The sequence below is a fragment of the Eretmochelys imbricata genome, chromosome 18 (genome assembly GCF_965152235.1).
Source record: "Eretmochelys imbricata isolate rEreImb1 chromosome 18, rEreImb1.hap1, whole genome shotgun sequence".
NCBI classification, from domain to species: domain Eukaryota; kingdom Metazoa; phylum Chordata; order Testudines; family Cheloniidae; genus Eretmochelys; species Eretmochelys imbricata.
In genome coordinates, this window is record NC_135589.1 from 12,085,463 (window position 1) to 12,108,113 (window position 22,651).

Genomic DNA, 22,651 nt, shown 5'->3' on the forward strand with positions numbered 1-22,651 from the left:
GTTAATAGAATATTCTTTATACGGGGACATGAAACCTTTGCTCGTGTTTTCGAAAAGACAGATTAGGAGGAAAGTAAATGGCCATATCCATTAATGAACTGCATGGACTCCAGTAGTGTTGTGATTGGGATGAGCACATTTTCTGTATAACTTGGCCTGGTTGTAGCCGCAAAAGACAATTCAGTATAACAAGGTAATAAATATCTTTGTAATTGACCCTCCTTGCATCTTAAAATACCATCTGCTGTTGAAATGCCTGAGGTCAAGTACAATATAAATTCCACATATCTTGCCAAAGTTTTCTACAGACTTGCTGGTTTTGCTCATATCTCACCCAAAGCTGCTATTGTAACAGAACATGTAACACCCATACCCTTCTGAATTTTTCTTCTGCACTCTTAAGCTTGAATAATTAGAGGTACTGTTTAAACTGTTCGTTGGTGAGGAATTTTCCAGAGCACGTGCTCGTTAGTGGAGGGCGGGGGGGGAAATCTGCCACGGCTGCATTACTTTAAAAAACCATGATTCATGACACTTGTTCTGCTGTTTTAGAGGCAGCCAATGAAAAGGGCATTTATCAGTCACCTTTACTCTGCTGTAGTACTTGACCTTCCTGTGGTATTTTGTGTCCTACATTTAGGAAATGCTGCGGTAAAGTTAACCGAATGCGAGGCCAACACAGATGGCCTATTAAAGAGATGCGTACTCTCATGGTGAGCAGAGGACTGGGAACCAGGAGCTTTTGTTTATAGCTGACTTGGGTTGGATTTGAACTGGGGAATTAGATTATATTGAGCAAAAATATTACAGAGGCTTTTGACTCTTTGGCTGCAAAGGGCAGTTTCAGGCTGCAGCCCCAGGAGGTGTGCTCAGCTGTGCAGGGCTGCATTTCTGTTCACTGCCTGGAAAGGTTCAGAGCTGGGCTTGGCTCAGCTTTTCAAAATTCTGCTTGTCCAGCACAAATAACTTCTGTTTTTTGGATGGGCAAATAAAATATCACATCACAAGAGTGGCAGAAAAGATTTTGTGTCTAGGCTAGTAAAATTTCATGAGAGCTCTGGCTAAACTATGTTAGCTTGGCAGGGCCAGGCTACCTTTGAAGTGTTGTCTTGAGAATGCACAGCTCTAGGAAGCACCTCCCTGATTTTTCTCATTTCATATCCTCCCAGACAGCAATAATTTCTAGGTAATATTGTCAAATGCTTTTATTCCCCAAGGTCCTATTAGTGTCTCATGATTGACTTATTTTTCAGTAGATTTTAGCCATTATGCCTAGGATCGGTTGTCTAATTTATAACTACCTGGCTTGCTTTATGTGCTGGAATTGGGGTGGGGTGCAATCTTTTGGCCCTCTCTGTTCTGGTTCCAGCTTTGTACTGGCTGCAGTTCGGTCGTTGCCAGCTGGCAACAAATTGTCAGCTTGAAAACTGTCAGAAATGAAACGTCTAAAATGCTAGTGACAAAACCAGAGAGGCTGCAGCTTTTATTGCTGTAGCAGGAAGGCCCGGCAATGGGCAGCCTTGACTGTCTGTGATTTCCATTCTCATAGCACGGGCACATCTCTCTCCATTAGGACTCTAAAGGCTGACTCCGGAGGACTGGTACAGAGAGGCCAGATGAAGTGTTGTTCACTCTCAGGGCACACCCTCCAGAGCTGTCTGAAAGTCCTGACATGGTTAAACGTGGCTTTTTTTTTTAAGATTGAAACTGAAGTTGCAGGGCCCTAGATAAATACAGAGGGGAGATGTCTGGAATTCCCCAAATAAGCACCACTTCTCCCCCCGTGTACCACCATGCCTGCTGTAGCACGTGTCCTGGCTCTATAACCAAAGAGGCTGGATCAGGGATCGACCTATCTTGCTTGAAATCGAAACTCCTTGAAATCACAGCTTCAGATCCTGGATGGGTTAACTTGGTCCATCTACCTTGTGAGGGGGATAAGTTAATGTGGGTTGGGCAAAGGGAGAGTCTCTTAAACAGGATCTTGCAAGCAGACCTCTTGTCTGCACTGCAGGAATATTAAAAGTCCATGGCACTGGTTGTAAGAGGTATAACTTGGAGGCCAAAATCTGTCTGTTCTCACCTCCCAGAAAATTGCTGTGCCATGTGCTGTCCACTGGTTGGTGCCACCTTCCACAGATGGCTGTGTTTCTGCAGCGCTCTGTGACTCTAGCTTGTGAAGTACTTTGGGAGCATTCAGGCTCAAAGGCACTGTAACTGTAGGGGATTATAAAACACCTAGGGATTTATTTCAGGTTTCAGAGTAGCAGCCGTGTTAGTCTGTATTCACAAAAAGAAAAGGAGGACTTGTGGCACCGTAGAGACTAACCAATTTATTTGAGCATTTATGGCTCTTGAGCAGGGTTTGGTCAGGTGCCAATGGCAGGTCCTTTGTGATGAGGATGGAAGAAATAGCTGTACTATAGTGGTGAATATCTGGAGATGTCTCTATCAGGCTCTGGTAGAGGTGTAAGGGAAAAGAAGGACAGGTGAAAAGCTGGTGCAAATTCTTTCAAATGCAAATTAGTCGATGCCATTGCAACACCCGGTTTGCAGGCGTTGTGGCCATCTTGCTCTGCAGTGGTGATCATGGCACATCCAAGAGGAGGACACATAAAAACCCCAGCTTCTTTTTGCCTTTCAGAACCATTCCTGAAGCAGCAAAGAGTTCCCCTTGCATGTCCACTCAGTTTATCCCTCTCCAGTCTTAGAGATGTTAGCGTGATCGGTGTCTTCTCCTGCATTCAGACCCCACTCCTTGTTTGTTTGTTAATGTGACTTTGCTTGGCCTTCTAATATGTCTGTTCTACATGTTCATTATATTTGAACCCTCTGTCCAGTGCCTTGAGTGCTGCTTTGGGAGTGGGAGGGTGAAGACTTCCTAAACATTTCAGGAGTCAAGGCTCTTTTGGTGAAGAAATAACCAGAGGTGGACAAGGCTTGGAGGTGCAGCTTTGGGGTGAACATCCTGGCTCTTGCCCTCCAGGTGGAAAATGCTGTTGTGGCAGATTGGGGTGGGCAGAGTGATGCAGCAACTCTCCGGGCTCGAGCTGCAAACTGAAGGTTTTGTTGCCTTGCTGCAAAATGGAAGGCAAAGTAGAATAAGAGCATAATGCAAAACCATTTGCACCAGCCTTCTGTTCCCAACTGTGAAGTAGTGGGACAGCGAGCCTTCCAGCCTCCCTTCCTGCTGTGTACACCTGGCCGTGTGTTCTACTGTAAGTTACTTCCCAGAGAATGGCCAGGATTTGAGTCACAACTTAGCAGCACTTCCTTCTCTCTATTAGCTTCCATATTTTTCCTTCCTAGCTTGTGTAGAGCTTGATTCAGCTGTTGAGAGATTCAGATTACTGAACTTGTCAAATATACTGCTCCGAGCCAGCCAAACAATCATTTCAATGTGAGATGTGGACATTCCTGTGAAAGGATCTTTCCCCGGGGATACATAACTCTTTGTTAATCAGTGAATGCTAGTTCCTTCCCTGCCTGCCTCACTGAAATCGATAACTAATTTTATTCACTTGGTTCCTATTCTTTGTGCTGAGGCTGCGTCCTAACAACTAGAGTCTTGGGTTTAAAGGCTCCAGCACTCGTGAAGAGCAGTATCTGCCTTTGCAACCGTGTTCAGATCATTGTCGGAAACAAGGAGCTGAGCTCTTTTATTCCCTGGGGAGAATCAGAGACAAGGACACAAGCATGAGCAGGTTTCTTACTGAACTCTGTTAAATCTGCCTTCAAGAGATCACTCAAGGGTGGGGAGATGAGGGAAATGGATTGTTGTAGGGCTTTCAGTGGGACAGAAGGGTACAAGTCTGCAATATGCTATTAAACAATTATTCATTTAAAGGAACTTACTGTTTTCCTATATGGGCGAGCAATATATAGCACATTGTGAATGCTACTGTCATCACAAGGATAAAGGATAGCAAGGAATCTGTAGCTTTGAGTCCTGTATGTTAGAATTCCACATTGGCTTGGACTAGGAGGAATGTTTCCCATTGAATTGGTATATACCCCTCTCTCTCTCTCTCTCTCTCTCCTCTCTCTGTCTCTCTCCAATCAATGTATGAAGTTCTCTGTGGCGTGTGGAAGGGCACAGCCTCTTGAACAAGTTGTTTTGGTCTTTATACGGTGGAATTTTAAGCTCTCTGAAGATGCTTGCTTTTAGATTTATGCTTTCACCTTTGTTTACCTTACAGATATTTGCTTCTATGCATCATGCTGGGCTATTTTTGCCCTCTCTGCAATCTGCTTTCATCCCTTCGCCTCTCTTGCATCCCCTAGGATGCTTCAGAACTTGATGGCGTTCCCCTTTCCTGACCTTAATCCCTCTGTCTGTAAGAGTGTTTGTATCAAACAGCAAGTTAAAGAGCAAGACTTGAAGAAAACAGGTTTAAAAATGAGACTCTATTACAGATATGGAAAATTTGGTATAAAAAAAATCCATTACACAGACTGCATATTTGTATACAATGCTGTTCCAATGTGCAGTATGAATAGTCAACATATATAAGGCATTTCCCAGGAAACCTTTATCTCCTGTTCCGCATAAAACAGAAAATTTTAAATTAGGCTCAAGCTCTGTTTTTTTAAAGTGAATAAAAATAGATATATTAGCTATAACCATCTTTTTCTACATATTCAAGCAATGGTGTGGCTGCCCTTTTTTAACCATCTTTTTCAAGACACTCTTAGGTAAGCAAATGGAATGTGCTGATTTTCAATGTGGAACTTTTAGGCAGTGCTTACAAAAAAATAACCCTACAAAACACACCTGGAAATTCCCGGGTATGGCATCCCACCAGCAAGTGAGGGGTTTTGTACATTTCTAATTTCCCTTGGCACTTGAGGATTCTCTGGCTTCCCTTAGAGCTCTGCTCCCAGATGCATTCCTTTGAACTTTCATAGAATCATAGAATATCAGGGTTGGAAGGGACCTCAGGAGGTCATCTAGTCTAACCCCCTGCTGAAAGCAGGACCAATCCCCAATTTTTGCCCCAGTTCCCTAAATGGCCCCCTCAAGGATTGAACTCAGAACCCTGGGTTTAGCAGGCCAATGCTCAAACCACTGAGCTATCCCTCCCCCGCACTGTAATTCAATACCATAATGAAAGGAATAATGTGCTCCTTCTCTCCCACCCCACCCCTGACATGTGGGCAGCGCTGTAAACTTTACTAGGTGCCTCTTCTGGTGTATTTTGCCTTTCTCTAAAGCATCGAATACTGGTCAAAGCTAGTGCAATACTGTGTTCTTCATGGACTAGCGGTCTGATCCAAGGTGAATAATCCTATGCTTGTAAACCATAAAGCAGAGTGTTAAATATTTCCCACATCTGGCTTCTCTTTAAGTAAAAACAGAAAGTTAAAAGCATCTGGAGGTGCAGGATCAAGCATCATAAAATAGAGATTCGATGGAGTAAAGCTTTTAAATACAACTTGAGTCCCAGTGACAACACAAACCACTCGAGATTGCTTCTCTTAGTGCATAATATTCTCCAGGATCCTTTGCTGTGTTAGAGCCACACATAATCTCTATTATTTGATCCCTTGTTTATTAGCACTTCCATTAACATGCCTTTTTCCAATTAAACATTAAAAGACCCTTCTCCCCCCCCCCCCCCCTTGTGTTTTGGACTACAGTGTCAATGTTAAAAAGCTTCTGGCTATGTTTGCTCCCTGTTCGCTCCTGGTCTTGCTGATAGTATGATGAGGTGGCACAAAATGGCCCTTCTGTGTTCCAAGAGGAACACTAGTAAAGTTGAAAATCAGTTCATTGCAACTCAGAGAGTTGCATCCCAGTCCTTCATGTGCTTTCTAGTATAGATCTCCTACCTCCACATAGCCTAGAGCAGATGGGACTTGAGGTCTTTCCCAGAAAGCACTCTTCCTGGGAGTATAGTCTTGCATGGGTGTTTTCCTGTGACTAGTGGCCAGAAGGTGGTGATGAGACTTCAGGAAAGAGCAGGTGCAACATGCAATTGCCTAAAGCTTCAACCTAGCTTTTCCTGTATGGGGAGAATGGGGCAATTAACATGCACTGGAGGAACATCTCATTGTGGATATTTCTACGTTGTTTGAAGGGTCTGAAATGAAAGCCCCTTTCCTCTTTCTTGGGTCTTAATAGAAACTATCTTCCTTGGCAAGATTTGTATTCACCCTCAATGAATCTAAACGCTACAGAGATGGCAAAAAGGAGGGTAAAAGCTGCATTTTTCCTAAACTCTAACTGGTCAATCAATAAGGCACTGTAAGTCCCGGTGCTAGTGTAACCACAACATATCCTTCCTGAAGATGCTGCTACTGCAGGATGTGCCTATTCTAACATAGCGTGAATCCTGTTGAGGAGAGAGTGCCTCAAGAGAACAGAACTGGGCTGAGCCATGGTAATGTTGGTGCCTTTCCTCTCTCCCATGTCTGCCTCAGAACTAATGTGTGATGCATAGTCAGAGTATATAGCCCTTGCATTCGCACACTTTCTAGATGAAGTAAACCATTTCAGTGGCTGGTTTTGAGATTCCAGGCTGTTTCCCCTCAGGGCAGCAGTGTCACCGTAGCTTTACAATTGAGTGTTGGTTCCCCCTAGGGTTTGAAATCCTCTGGCCGGATCTTCATCTCGACTCTTTTCAGGGAGTAGGTTGAGCCGTGCCAGCCATACCAGGTGATTCCATCTGTGTTTTTGGTATTTTCCCATTTGCGGTAGTAAACCCCATTCAGGTTGGAGTCTGTGCAGCAGTTGTACCAGTATCCACCTTGCAGGAAACAAACAGAGAAAGCCTTTGTCCACCATTTAGTTCATACTTGTATTCTGTGTTCATGATGTGAACAATTGTCCCTCTGCAGGGAAGGAGTGGGAGAGGGGCCAGGTGCGGAATTCATTCTGGGAGCCTGTGCCCTTGGCAGCTCTCATTTCATTGGGAAAGGAGCTAAATTCAAGACACACTGACTGGTGAGCCCTTCTTTGAAGAATTCAGACATGCAGTGAACAGGGCAAATCACCAAGGTGATGTAGCCAAATAAGCCCAGTGTCTCTTTGTTAAAGTTCTTATCTGAGGCACTTGATGCACCTTTGAAAGTTTCCTCTCCATTTCTTCCCTCTCTTCCCTCTTTGAAAACAAAAGGTCAGCAGAGGACACTGTTCAGTGTTCTTAGCTGGTTGGCTCTGGTATGCATCTGAATGCAATTTGTCTGAGGGTTTACTTTGCAACTGAGGCAACAGTAAAGTATAACAGCTGAATTCAGAAACGTTTCCCTTAGGGGCTATAATTGATTCACCATACAGCCTACAGAGGTGAAGCTCATCCCTCTACATATTGGGGCTGTATTAAGACATTTAAAATAAAAGAGTGAGTTGCAGTGAGTTCAAACGCACTCAGTTACCTTGGTGATGAGCACAATATAAAAAGCTGAATAGAATATTCCATCTAGAGACTCTCATTACAACATGAACGGAGTAGAGCTCAAGGTGCATGAACCTCCAGATAAAAATAATTCTGCAAGTCACTGCAGCCCATATTTTATATATAATCTTACATTTATTTAGTACCTTCCATCTGTAACTGAATATAAAAAATACACAGGGATAATTTCACCCACCTCTGGGATAGCCAAGCAGATAATTGATGCACAGTACACGTAACTGTGTAGGTAGATCAAGTATTGGCCAAAAACACCAGGGCAAACCCTGATTCCTGTGGAAAGTGCAATGGGACCACTAATGTCTATAACACACATTGTGGCTCTGAGTAGATCCCATTTCAATTCTCCAATTGGCCAGGTAACTGACATATGCATATTCCAGAAACAGTCATCAGTTCACTGATCTGCCATCAGAATGTTAACAACTTAAAACAATTGATTAGTCTCACTCTGTAACCATGACGCCATCCATATGTTGCATAGCGTGGTTCATTCAAACACTTGTAGAGGAGGAATCTGCGCCTTACCTTTACGGAACTTGGCACAGTGATCCACGCACTTGTCGTTGTCCTTGTCCTTGGTGCTGAAGGCTGTGTTGTTGTGGTACCTTAGGGAGTCGTGCCCTGTGTTGCCGGTGTAGTTCCCCAGGAAAAGGCGGTAGCTATTCAACTCATTGCTCAGGGTGAAGTGGTTATATTGCGCATAGCGGATGTTGCCTTCCCAGTCCTGCCACAGGGGATTAGAGGGGTGAAGAGGAAACAGATTGTTTTTTAAAAAAAGGGTGCTAGGCAGACTTTGGCAGCTGTGTTTACCTGGGATGCGTGCCTCTTCTCCGGACAGGAATGTTAGCTGAGTTTTCAACGGTAATTTCTCTTTTAAAATAGAGACTACAGACTAGACTGCAGGAACTCGACTAAGGCAAACTGGAATAAACAAATTTTCACTTAGCATAGCAGGCTGGTGAATTACCAAGGCATCATGTTTGCTAGGTGGTCTGCATTGACATTAAGTTCTATATGCAGAAATCTGATACGCTTCCCTTCTATCCAACAGCCTTATCTTAAATGTGGGCTAACTCAAGTTGGTTTTTCCTCCCTCAGGGAATGGAGTTTAGATTCTATGGAAGCCCCACAAACCACCGTTTTGTCAATTACCCCATGCCCATCTCCCAAGGCCCTATACTTACAGCTGCCATTCTTCCAGCCATGACCTGGCCTGATTAATAACTCACCAGCCATTAATAGACAGGAGAAGTTTCTGTTGGTTAATGCAAAGCACTCCTTCCTCCCCATGTGCCGTCTCAGGAGCACTCCTGCCCAAAGGAGTGAGCTTGAGTCCCTCCAATCTGTAGTTGGACATCCCTATAAAATGGTCAGCAGCATAATCCCTGTGCCCTGGGCTATGACCCTTGTTCACCTCAGTGATGGGCAAAATTCATCTGAGAATCCTTTAGAGTCTGTGGCTCACCCAAGATCCAATCTGTAGCCCCATGAAGGTTCTATTACACCAATAGTAAACACTGGGGAATATGCTTCTGTTGTGTCGGGTCTCTCTCGCATTAGTCTCTCTAATCTAAATATGCGAATCCTATAGCCCTCCATTGCTGTTAGGAGATTGCACTTTCTATCAAAGAACCACTGTGCACTAGAAGCTTTTACTGCTGGAAGTGAGAACCTGTGAATTACCTCCAGCTCTACTCGCAGCATGGTCGGGCGTCTGGAGAGCCGATAGATATTTTCATTCCCTAGCCAGAAATCTCCCCGGATGTTGCCAAATCCTTCCTTGTATTGTTTCCAATCTCTGTTGAAAGAGATCAGGCCAACTTTGCGCCTCTGGATGATGGTCCAGCCACCACCGTCTGTCTCCATGTCGCAGTGCACCTGGAGCAAGAGAGGATGCAGTGCTAACCAGTCACAAGGGTTACAGGGTCCCACTTCCAATTTCACTGTATACAAGATCACGAAGCGGGGCAGGACACTCTCTGCACCAAACCCCATCTGTCAAGGGAGTTTGTTGGCCTGTGCAAAGAGGCCCGAAAAACTGATTTGCTCTGAACCTTTCTCTCTAATATACCCTCTCCATCCCTACAATATAAGATCCTGTAGGGACTTTAAATGTAATATGCCATCTCCCTCCCTCCGACACTATAAAAACTGGACTTCAGTATAAGTGTTTTCAGAATGTACAGTATTGAAGAAGCTCTGTTAGAACCAAAGGCGTGCACTTTGTATGCATGGCATCCTCACCTCTAGGTCGGGGCTCCCCAAGAATTCATCAGGTGGCAGCTTGTAAACCCCGGAGATTCTGTAATTCTTCTGGTAAAGAGATGAGCAGTCATAGACAGCATCTGCTTGAATCAAACACAGGAAGTAAGATGCTGAACAGGAGAAGGACCACCTACTGCGGATGTGTGTCCTCAAAGGCTTTAACGCAGTTCTTGAGATAAACATTCAAAGGGGCCATTTTGTTGCATCTCCAGTGAATTGCGAAAGAGTGGAGAAGAATCTGCCTGGGGTGTGATGTGTGCATGGAACAGCTCAGCTCACCTATCGATGAGCTGTATGGCCTCAGTATTGGTGCTGGTCAGGTTTGCATGTGAGACAGAGAGGTGGCAGCATTGGGACGTGAGGTGCTTTCTGTGGGATTGCTAAGCCTTTTGTCTTCAGCCCCCAAACAGAAAATACTCCTCATAGGAACTCGAAAGCCCATGAAATGAGACCGCACTTGTTAAAAATGAGAGAGATGGTCAGGCTGGTGTTGGATGGGTGGTTATGAGGCCTTGAAGCAAATTGCAAAGCCCCATGTATAGGGCTAGGTACGGTATTAATTCTAGCACACCGGAAAGAATGCTGAATGTAATTTAGTCATCTCTGTCTTGGTTATAAAATATACAAGGAAGTGGCTTTGTGCTTGGCTCTGGGGGGCAGCGGTCACACTTTACAGCTTGTAGTCTTGCCTTTTTCTTCTCCCAACCATCAGGCAGTGGGGGTACTTTGAAAGCAGCACTTTTGAGAGGGAGGAAGTGTCAGGCGCTCAATAGCGACCCCTCTGGCCTGCTCCGAAGTGAATCGGGGGGGCTCCTTGTGCCTGAAGCCCTTGTGTGGTGGCCACAGCCTCGGGGCCCAGATGAAGGTAGGGTGAGGGAGACTAAAATGGGGAGCTCTGAAAAGCTCTATTATGGATCTGGGGAGGAAAGAGCTAAGCGTAAAGGACAGAGATGCTGTGCTGTACAGGAAACTAATGGCTTGTATGTGTAACTAGCAGAATCAAAACAGTATCCATTGCCTGTTACCTTCATAGTCTCCTAACCTCTTACTGTAGTACACAAAGCTCCAGCCTTCACAGCCATTTCTATTTTCTATTAAAATTACCAGTGTGTGAATAAAAGTTCCATGCTGGGGAATGAGCGTGTACATTCATTGCCCCTTCATACACAGGTCCCTATCTGACAGAATGGCCAGGCCAGCTGCCTGCTCTGACCATGTGATGGGGCAGATTAGCTAAGTTTGTGAATAAAACACATTGCACAGTAGTTTCTGTATCACGGTTTGCGATGGGGGCGGAGGGGTGGCATTTAGCTCATCTGAATCTCAGTCTTGCCAGCCCCCCTTCCTCTCTGGATAGGAGCTGATTGAGGGCAGGTGTTGTACACAGCTGCTTTTATGGGAGGGGAGAGAAGCTAGCCGGGGTAAGGATTTTTATCCCTCCTGACAGTTTTTTCAGTATATTGCAGGGTGAATGACTTTCACCTGGTGACATGAATTCCCTGCATCTGGCTGCTCAAGTCCCTACTTGGCTGGCTTTCTCTGTGTGCTGCTTTATTTTACAGAATCACATTGCAGCGTTACTATACCCCTGATGAGACTCATTACGGTAAAACCTTTCTGTTTATTTAAGACGATATAAATAGTGAGCAGTGTTTCCAAACGAACGACATTAAACCTTTTCCTTAAGCAGAACTTAGTAAACACTGATGGTTTAAGATTTTTTTTTTTTTCCCGTTGCAAAACAGACCCAGAATGAAGGTGTTTAGCACATACGATCACCCCAGGCAATAGCCGTCTTTATAGGGAAGTTTAGCCTTGTTGGAATGGTCTCCCTTTGGAGTAGACTTTCCTCAGGATATCCAAAGCAAATGTGCTGTGAAACTTTCCTGCGTCGCTATACCAGGGAAGGAGGGAAAATTTTAAGCCATTGAAATGTGTTATATCGGGGATTTTGCATAATCTACAACCTTGGATTTCTGAGAATTATTATTCAAAAGATGTCTTTTTTTTTTTTATTTGCTTCTGGCTCAGACAGGCGTAAAGATGGTATTGCATCTGCAGGGGTGGTTAAAAGTGTCTCCAGTTGTTTAACTAACCCCTAATCCCCTACCAGTGTTCTGGATGACATGGGCATATTATTGCCAGAGGCTTTCCCACACAAACTGACTGCCTGCCTGTTCAGATTGGGACTGGCGGGAGAGATGTATTAAATGAGTCCATCCCGCTGCAATTGCAGGATCTGTTCTGCTCCCCCAACCCTTGACAGAGAGCAGATCTGATATCAAACTGATAACTGGATCTGTGGATTTCTGGCCAAATAAACCTGGCATCTTTTTGCGCTGCTGTGTCTGCAGAAGCGCACTGGGTAGATTGGCAGTCAGTAGGCACAGTCGCCAGCTGTGTTAATGGGACATGCTAGCATAGGTTAAAAGTTGGTGGTTAGTTGGAGTTCTGCATTAAGAGGCGCATCTGGGAGCTTAGAGGCTCCATCCTTACCAGCTGAGGTTTGTGTGACCATCTGGGCTGCCTGCAGCTGCATGATGTCTATCTGGCTGTTAATTTCGGAGTACTTGCTCTCGGCATCAATAAGCCGGGTCTCCATCTGCTTGGTGCTCCCTTCCAGCTTCATTACCTGCATAACCACATTCACCCAGTCGTCTTCCTGCTTCTTGCTCAGCGCCCCCAGCATGGTGCTCAGATTGGCTATCTGCAGCTTGAGCTCTTTCATCTCATTGCAGCAGCCCATCATTTTGAGCTGGGTGTTCCCGTTGGTCGTTCTCCTCTTGGGAGGCTTCTGCAGCCACGCTGGGTAGATGGCCAAGGACAAGGTGATAACACAGAGCCATGCCAGTTGCATAGTGACTTTCACTGGCATTTTCCCTCTCTGCAGTGAGAATTCTGGAGTTCTCTGACTGAGTCCACTGCAGAGGCTGTGAGCGCAGCAGGGACACAGAAAGTGCTGCAGCACGCTGGTGCCCTAACTCTGTTTCTCTCCCCGTCTCTCTCAGTGAAGGTGGAGTCTAAAGGGGACTTCTGCAGCCCTTTCCTGTAGGAGTCTCTGCACTCTGGAAGTCTCTATCTCTCAGCATCTTAAATATCTTTTCTCCTGTGTACCTCCACCCCCCTGCAGCCGTACACAGCATTCTAGCCCCTCCCAGCTAATCTGTTCATATCAAGTGCCTACCGGCTGAAATCAACACAGACTTAGGCCAAAAAAGAGGTTGGGGGGAGACTTCCCTCCACTCACCTCTGCCCTGTGGGGTGAGAGGGCTAGGAATTCATGGGAGTTTCGATTTGGGTTTTAGCCCTTTCGGTGACTAAGTCTGGCATGTCAGAGAACATAACAGCCTTGGAGGTCCAGGACATGAGAGGGCTTTCTAGCAGGTATGATTTTGTAGCAGGGTTTGAACAAGGTGACTCTTGTGGGGAATGCTCCTAGTTTGACAGTCATATTTAAAGTATTCCACATGAGCTGTATCTCTTGGGTGCGTTTCCATTTTGGTTTGGTGCAGAGACCATTTTAGCCATTTTATCCCGTAAACAGCTAATCCTCCTCTCTCCAGAGGATCTGTCATTCCTGGAGTATGTCTCTTGTAGGATTTGGAACTGTTCACTTTAGAGAGGAGATGACTAAGAGGGTGTATAGAATGATAACTGTATAGAGCAGGAAAATCATGTGCCTCTTTTTACCCTTTCTCATAATACAAGAACATGGGACATTCTGAGACATTGAAAAGCAGCAAATATAACAATGACAAAAGGAATTCCTTTTTTACCCAACATATGATTAACCCAGTGAGCTGATATTGAGGCCAGAATTCGATCAGGTTTTTGAAAAAGAATTAGACATTTATGTGGAGAAGTAGAGCATCCAAAGTTTTATATATAATATAGGATTAAAAATAATCATATTAAACCCTCATAGTTCAGGATGTAAACCACGCATTAGCTGTTGGGATTAGGGAGAAACTTTCCCTACGACAGATTATTCCATAATTGTCGTCCACAAGGATTGTTACTCCTTCCTCTGAAGCATCTGTCCTGGCTGCTGTCGGAGGCAGGATAACGGAATAGATGGAGCACGCGGTTGATTCAGTCTGGCTGCTCCAATGGATGCCTGTTTTTTAAAAATATCAATCAGTCATACAATCATAGAATATCAGGGTTGGAAGGGACCTCAGGAGGTCATCTAGTCCAACCCCCTGCTCAAAAGCAGGACCCATCCCCAATTAAATCATCCCAGCCAGGGCTTTGTCAAGCCTGACCTTAAAAACTTCTAAGGAAGGAGATTCCACCACCTCCCTAGGCAACGCATTCCAGTGTTTCACCACCCTCCTAGTGAAAAAGTTTTTCCTAATATCCAACCTAAACCTCCCCCACTGCAACTTGAGACCATTACTCCTTGTTCTGTCCTCTTCCACCACTGAGAATAGTCTAGAACCATCCTCTCTGGAACCACCTCTCAGGTAGTTGAAAGCAGCTATCAAATCCCCCCTCATTCTTCTCTTCCGCAGACTAAACAATCCCAGTTCCCTCAGCCTCTCCTCATAAGTCATGTGTTCCAGACCCCTAATCGTTTTTGTTGCCCTTCGCTGGACTCTTTCCAATTTATCCACATCCTTCTTGTAGTGTGGGGCCCAAAACTGGACACAGTACTCCAGATGAGGCCTCACCAATGTCGAATAGAGGGGGACGATCACGTCCCTCGATCTGCTCGCTATGCCCCTACTTATACATCCCAAAATGCCATTGGCCTTGGCAACAAGGGCACACTGCTGACCCATATCCAGCCTCTCGTCCACTGTCACCCCTAGGTCCTTTTCCGCAGAACTGCTGCCTAGCCATTCGGTCCCTAGTCTGTAGCTGTGCATTGGGTTCTTCCATCCTAAGTGCAGGACCCTGCACTCATCCTTATTGAACCTCATCAGATTTCTTTTGGCCCAATCCTCCAATTTGTCTAGGTCCCTCTGTATCCTATCCCTGCCCTCCAGCGTATCTACCACTCCTCCCAGTTTAGTATCATCCGCAAATTTGCTGAGAGTGCAATCCACACCATCCTCCAGATCATTTATGAAGATATTGAACAAAACCGGCCTCAGGACCGACCCCTGGGGCACTCCACTTGACACCGGCTGCCAACTAGACATGGAGCCATTGATCACTACCCGTTGAGCCCGACAATCTAGCCAACTTTCTACCCACCTTATAGTGCATTCATCCAGCCCGTACTTCTTTAACTTGCTGACAAGAATACTGTGGGAGACCGTGTCAAAAGCTTTGCTAAAGTCAAGATACAATACATCCACTGCTTTCCCTTCATCCACAGAACCAGTAATCTCATCATAAAAGGCGATTAGATTAGTCTCGCTTTTGCTTGGTAGGAAGAAAGTGTGAAAGACACAATTGAGCCATCTTGTCCCACGTGGAAGACACTCACTGTTAGTCTCTAAGGTGCCACAAGTACTCCTTTTCTTTTTACGGAAACAGACTAACACAGCTGCTACTCTGAAACCTGTCACTGGTCTAAGAAAGAGCTAGGATACATGGTGATAAAGCAATTATCCTAAGTAAAACCTTACTAGTCCCTGATGCATCTTGGACCTATGGAAATGTAACTTGCTCCAGCACTCAGCTTTTACTTCTCAGCCTTGTTAAACTTACTGCTAGAGGTTTTGTTTGTAGGGATGGATGAACGTCCGAGCCAGCTAGTAACTTTTCAGCAAAGCAACAATGGTGTCCTGGCAGGGCTCAGAAAGTGGGAAGATGAAAGCATCAGAGCGTTTGCAGAGATGAAGCATGGTGACACATTGCTGCAGACGCCCGAGAGCAGGGGTAAAGATCTCTGAGCAAGTAGCATGGGTATCTTGGTGGTTGACCCCTCTTGTGTGCTGTGCTCAGGGCACACCCCTGCCATCTGAGGCATCAGCAGGCAAGGCTCCCACATGTTTCCAGTGACCTGAGATGACACCAGACTCTGTCAGTTGGGAGTGACAGGTATTTTTCTTTGAAAGTACAGCGGCTCCCTCTCCTCATGAGTGCGTTGGCTGTTGCTTGTTTTCTGTTGCTGGCATTTCAAGAGCCTTCCATAGCAAAATTGTGTTGTATACCACAAACGAGCATGTGCCCCACATGCAGACCAAAAGCCTGACTTTTTTGTTCTGCATGTAATCCTGTCTGAGCCCTCTTCTAGCCAGAGCTTCTGTCTTTCCCTGGGGGCAAATTCTTGTCAGGCTGTGTGTGATGAGAAACATTTTTGTCAAAAGCAGAGACCAATAGTGGAGTAAGCTGGGTTCTTGTTTCTCTCTCTCTCCCTCCACACACACAAAATAAAAAAGCACACTCCCACTTGTGTCCCTGCTGTGGTCAAACCCTTGGCGTTCTTTTGGAATTCTAACAGCCTTTTATTTTTTCTAAGCAGTTTTGAAAGCTGATCGGGGTGGTCAGTCCGAAAATAGAAGTGAGGCCTGTCAATGATGTGCTACCCTCTGACAAAGGGACATGGCCCACCTTTGCTGCTGCTCTGCCTCCCTGAAGTTCATTTTCATTTTCAAATGCTCTTAGCTCCTGACTACATCTTTATGGCCACCACAGTATATGTATCTCAAAAACTGGGGACAGGGTATAGGCAGTGGAGGGGCACTTGCAGTCCCCAAGGGACACTGAAATACATCCTCCTGCTTTCAGCATTGAAGTAATAAAAGGACCCAATGTTCGGACAAATTCTTGCCTTCAGTCAGGAGTTCTAATACAGAGGAGAAACTGATCCAGTGTGAAGGCATTAGACTAGAAGACAGGAGACCTAGGTTTTATTTCTGGTCCTGCCCCAGGGCTCTCCCCTCTGTGGCAAGTTACTTCATCACTCTTTTGACTCCGTTTCCCTGTCTTTAAATGGGGGTGATACTGCGTTTGCTAAAGCACTTTGGTGTCTATGCTGTACAGGAGCTAATAAGGAACAAGTGTTGGTAGACAAGAACAGAGAAGAGGGCAATCCTAGGAAAATTGCCTTCATTACATCTGAGGGAGATTTAGACAGGAGTTGTGAGCTTTTAGGGGAGAAGCTCAGTTCTTAACTTTACTTGGGCTTGCTTTCTTAGTAAATATTTGAAAGACGAGTTTGAAAAACTGAGTAGCAATCTCTAAAGCAGCGGCAGCTGCTGCTGCTCAGTGCCAAGGGGGTATCCTGTATATTAGAGGCTGGTACCACTATCACTTATTGGAGAATCCCATAAAGAGGAGACTGTCTGTATATTGGAAGTGTGGAGTGTACTGGGTACAACTCATGAGTGAGGGGAGCTCTTCTCCAAACTCCTGGGCAGTTTCCAGGTTTATTTTCTTTGTTCTGTTGCATTCTTTTCTCTTTTCCAAAATGAAAAGATTTCACACTGGAATTGAGAATCTGTTTGTCTAAAACTGTGGGTTTTTCCCCTTTTTTCCTCCTCTTAGCAGAACGGGTCATAAAAGAACACTCCTAGCAGGATTCCTTTTCACTGCAAATGTTGGTTTGTAGAGAAGCCCTTGTGTATGGCCCTTTAATTGGTTAAATTACGGAAGGAGATAATGCACAAGCCCCATAACAGAATCAGCCATTGATTGAATGTACTTTGAATGAAAGAAAAGCACAAGTCAGGCATGTAGATCTGTGTGCTTGAGAGGTGGGGGCTTTTGGCAAATGTCTGGAGATGCAGTGAGCCTACTATGAGAATAACCAGGATCTTGAGAACTAAACTCCCAGCTGATGGCCCCATCTCAGGAGAGTTCTACCTGGCAGTGCTTTGTGGTTAGGAATAACAGGATCGCTGTGTATTTTTTTTCTCCTAAAAATATTTAGCTTCCACTATGGGAAAGTGAGGTCTTGGACATGTTTCACTGGTGCTGCAGTGCAGTTAATAATTAGAGCATGTGACACAGGCTCAGAGCTGAGAGAGGGATATATGGGTTCTTCTCAGACATACAACTTTTCTGAGGGTGGTCTTGATGCAAACTGTGTGTATTCATCCCCTTCTTGTGCAGAAATGTTAATTTTCCCATCACTGGCTTTTTCTGCTTTCTTGACTTTTCGTGTTCTTAGTGCCGTATCACCTGGAGATTAAAGAGCCATGAAAGGAAGAAAATTACTTCAGAATTTCTGCAGAGATCTGAACAGATGGGCAAAAAAGCATTTGGCTTTTAGCATGTCTCAGGCTTTGATCTTGCTTTCCCTGAATTCTTACCTAGGACCAGAACACCTGTGATCACTGTGATCAGAAATGTTCTAGCTACAGCTGTGCTTAAACGTAGCTGTTGCTAGCATGGTTCTTGCATGATTTCCTTGACATGTATAGACCCTGCATTGCTTGCTTGCTTGTTTTAGGGATCTTTGCTAGCCAAACCATGTTGTAAATTAACCCATCCAGTCCCCTTTCCCTGGTATTCAATACCATGATGCTGTACCATGTGCCCAGCAGATGACCAATCCCTTTCCACACCAGATAGGGAAATAACACTGGAATCCTGTTAGCCACAATTGTTTCTGAATATGGTTATATCTGGCCTGGTGCCATTCCCTATGCAAACAGGGCTTATATCACTAGCTGGTGTTACATAATTAGGAGTATATTAGTGTTTTCTAATTAGAAGTAGCTATCTCCTATACCTGGTGGGATAGATTAAATCAGTGTTGGGCTTAAGCTACTCCTTCCTCTGGGGAGCTGTTCTAGCAGGTGTACAAGTTCAAAATGGGTGAAGCTAAGACTAGAAGGCAAACTCAGTGCCCCGTGGCTAATTGGTAGTCAGTCACTGCAGAGCACATAACATGCAGCTGGTAAATGCTTTTAGGGACCTAACCCACTGTTGTTGCCTACCGTGATTGACAAGGTGCTTATTAGATTCTTCACTGCTGGCAAATTCCAGGAAATCTATCCCTAGCAAAGGATCCTTAGGGATGTGTGTATTTCCTCCAGATGTATAATAAGTCTGTATGTAGTATGCTCATGTTCATTGTTTTTAACTCAGCAGCTCACAATTAGTAACTGATTTCTTATTAAAGTCAAATAGAATTGTTGACTGTCCGAGTGATTTGGTTACGTAACTCATAATAGAGAATGTATCCAATAGAGGAGAGAATAGACTACTGCAGACCTCCAGGCTGGAGTCACAAAACTGATGGAAGAATTATTTCAGGGAGATATAAATCTATTCCCATTACTGCGTCCTGATTTTACTGATGATGAGTAAGGACAGATACCTCAACAGTCTTTGTTGCTTCAGCCAGTAAATATATTCCATTATTATGGTTGCAAAAACAAAGCAGCACAATAGAAATGCAGTTCCTAAGAATAAAAACTAAGATGTGGAAAGACTTACTGCCTTTATTAGCTTTAATTACTAAAGTATGTGATGGGAGATCTGATTTTTAAAAGATCATTGGTATAACTCCTGGAATGGCATGTGATATTTATACTACCTTGGCAGTGTTCTTTCCTTGCATATCTGATGCCTAAAAACTCTATCTCTGGTCTTGCCTTTTTCCCCTAGATGTTTCCCCTTGCTATTTTCCTTCTCTACCTTTATTAAATCTCACTTATTAAAGGGCAGGAGATAGCGAGATGGAGACTTTCTGCAGCATATCCAACAGGGTTGGCTGAGAATTCTGTTATGGTTTCCACGGCGTCTCCCTACATCAGCAGGAAGCTGTGTGCAGGCTTTTATATCAACACTGGGAATCCAGCCAACTTCAGGGCCTGTAAGCGATGCGGTGAGACTTCACTGGAAAGATGAAGGGGGATTGGCATGGGCTCTGAACAGTCAATCACTGCAATGATTATTGAAAACAACTCCTTGCTGACATTGGTTTCCGCAAACATTTTTTCCCAAGCATGGGAATGATTTTTAGTGGCTTGGTGGAGATGTTTTGTGGTGGGTTTTTTTTTCAAAAGTTTGTTGAATCAAGGATTCGGGGATGCTTGAACACAAATAAACCATAGAATTGGAGAAACTGGCCAGCAAAGGCAACTCCCTGTGTCAGAAGATTATGTGTTCCCCAAAGCTTCCACAAAGCCTCAGCCCTCAGCTTCTAATCCCAGAGGAAAGCTCCCCGCACTTCTGCACAGGGAAAAATAAATTTGATTTAGATGGGTGAAACTTTCAGAACAATGGGAAAGGGAGCCTTTCAATGAGTGGGGAGAGGAGAAGAGGGCTCTGACCTCAGTATGACTCCCTAATCTTGCATAGCCTCTGAGCATCCCCATTAATGTAGCAATGTGCCTTTCCTACCAAGCTTTTGAAACCTTTTCTGGCTGATGCAAGATGGCAAGTGTGTGTTCTCCACTCACTGAGGGAGATTAATTTTTGGGCCTTCTGAAAGATTTCTGTTAAAGCAAAGCTTATGTTTTTCTTGTGAGAAGGTAAGGGAGGGATCCTGTCTGCTTTCACTTAACCTTCTGAGTTCTCAAAGGTCTTATAAATTTTGAATGACAGACAATATTGTTGGTGACCTTCAGAGAACAGGAAGCACTTGAAAGCTACCAGGGGCATATGAGAGAGAATCTTTCTATTGAGTATTAGGTATGCAGGAGAACCTAAGAGGAGAAGAAAGCCCAGCATTTGAGTGCTTTTCCTTCTGGTGGAAGCAGCTTTGTTGATAGGTTTGTTTTTTTCACTCCCAATCCTTGTCTGATTTCTTTTTGAAAAGCCTTTACAATACAGAAGTTGCTTTCTTATACCGTGTCTGTTTGATGCATTCATAACCTAACATTAGTTGCATTATCTTTTAAGGAACACTAAAAACAATTTGCTGAAGACTTGAGTATTTAGTCCTTGCTCATTGGGACAGTGAGTTTGTCATGGGCATCAGTTTTTGAGACTACTGATTCTGCCCCACTGCCTCCTCCCCGTAACCTCTGTCTTGTTACATTAGCTGGTCAGTTCTTGTAATAACCACCCTGGCTACTATGCACAAGTGTGAAGAAAGGGAATTGCTTTCCGGGATGCCTGGTCAGACAGGACTGGGGTGGAAGGAAGGAGTCTGTACAGTCACAATCAAGGCCAAATCAGAAACATGGATTAAAACCTAGATTTTATCAAAATGTGCCATGACTAATCCATGATTTTCTTTGCCAAACTCATTGCTCTTACCTGGCTGCTAAGGATTATGTATGCAGACCGCATAGGGTGAAATCACCTTCTGATGACACTTAGCCTCAGTTTTCATTCTTTTCTGTGATTATAGCCGGTGCCACAAATGGATCTAAATTGTTCTGAACCGTGGTGACTGAAACACTGTTCCAGTGTTGCAGCCTGACTGGTCTGTATTTTAAAAAGCCGTGGTTTTTACTGCTGCCTTAAATTGCCATATAAAATATGAAATCAGATTGTGGAAATTAGAGAAATCAGAGCATTATTTTAAAATAACATATATCAAATCCCTTCCATTGCTATGAATTGCCAAATTGTGTTCCTGCTGCGGGCTGCCATTTTAATGATATGTATCCAGACAGGAAGACAGCAACGCTACCAGAGAGAGAACAGTGGGAGATTTCCAGAGTTCTTTTAAAGTAAGAAATAGAAGAATTCCATAGATGTTCACACTAAAACAAAATACAGAACTTACCTTAAAAGAGCTGTAGAAATTTCCTGCTGCTCCCCATGTCTGACTGCAGCTTTGATCTCCCCCTCATGATGCTTGTAATCAGCTGATAATGGAGCCAGCTCCTCCTTAGTTTTAAAAAAAAATTGTATAGGATTAAAAATATAATTAGGAATTATTTTGTCTTGCTTTTCACTTTGGATCAAGCTATTGAAACCCTCACATAAAAAAGATAATTTGGACCTTGGCAGCATCCTTTTTCAAAGAAAACCTCAAGAAAATATAAATGGTGGCCATTCTTCTGAAAATAAAATAATTTAAATTTGGAAACTGGAAGTTGGTAAAATGCATTGCAGATGTTATTTATTAACTTAACTGATTAATCAGTACTTTGAAAACAAAACAAAACAACTCCTGCAATACAGAGGACGTTAAGGAGGAAGGAGAAGTAGGTTTCAGTTGAGTTCAACGGGCTGAAGATTAACGCAGTGTATACTAGAAACTTGGCCATTGCTAATGGAGTTTTCTCTGTAATTTGAGTGAACCAACACAAGACTCTGGTGGAGTCTAATTTCAGAGATCTATTTGCAAACTGTTTTACCTTGACAAGCAGTGAGTATAAGGCACTAATCTTTTGCCGATATTGAATGCACCACTGAGTCTGCCATTATAGGCAAAGTTAACATGGGCTTGGCGTTGTCTTCACTATGAAAAAAGATGGGTCTGCCTGCTCACTGGTGTGAAAACTACAGACTATCTTATCTACCTCATGCTGAAATCCTAGTGAAGACATCTTGCATTAAGAGCATACCTTTTTTTTTTCCCAGAGTGAAGACATAAGAACAGCCATACTGGGCCAGATGAATGGTCCATCTAGCCCATTATCCTGTCTTCTGACACTGGCCAGCGCCAGATGCTTCAGAAAGAATGAACAGAACAGGGCAATTGAGTGATCCATCTGCTATCATCCAGTCCCAGGTTCTGGCAGTCAGAGGTTTAGGGACACCCAGAGCATAGGGTTGCATCCCTGGGCATCTAGGCTAATAGCTATCCTCCACAAAGTTATTTAATTCTTTTTTTGAACCTAGGTATACTTTTGGCTTTCCGGTGTCCCATGGCACAAAGTTCCGCAGGTTGTCTGCATTGTGTGAAGAAACATTTCCTTATGTTTGTTTTAAACCTGCTCCCTATGAATTTATCTGGGTGACCTAGTTCTTGTGTTATGTAGAGGGGGTAAACTACACTTTTTCTCCACACCGTTCATGATTTTAAATTTCTATCATAACCTCCCTCCCCCAATCATCTCTTCTGTAAACTGCATAGTCCTGCACTTTTTAATCTCTCCTGTGGAAGCTATTCCATACCCCTAATCGTTTTTTTGAGATAGGGCAATCAGAATTGCACG

At 44.2% G+C, this 22,651-nt stretch overlaps 2 protein-coding genes across 6 annotated transcripts in view; one reads left to right on the forward strand and one right to left on the reverse strand.

Moving 5' to 3' along the window:
- Window positions 1-22,651, forward strand: part of MTOR (mechanistic target of rapamycin kinase) — a 104,620-nt gene that overhangs the window by 29,430 nt on the left and 52,539 nt on the right. The window lies entirely within an intron of this gene.
- ANGPTL7 (angiopoietin like 7) lies at window positions 6,580-12,558 on the reverse strand. Its single transcript, XM_077837452.1, has 5 exons — window positions 12,180-12,558; window positions 9,663-9,763; window positions 9,102-9,296; window positions 7,944-8,142; window positions 6,580-6,749 (listed from the first exon to the last, which is right to left on the reverse strand). The coding sequence occupies exons 1-5, from the start codon at window positions 12,556-12,558 to the stop codon at window positions 6,580-6,582; spliced, it is 1,044 nt and encodes a 347-aa protein (XP_077693578.1).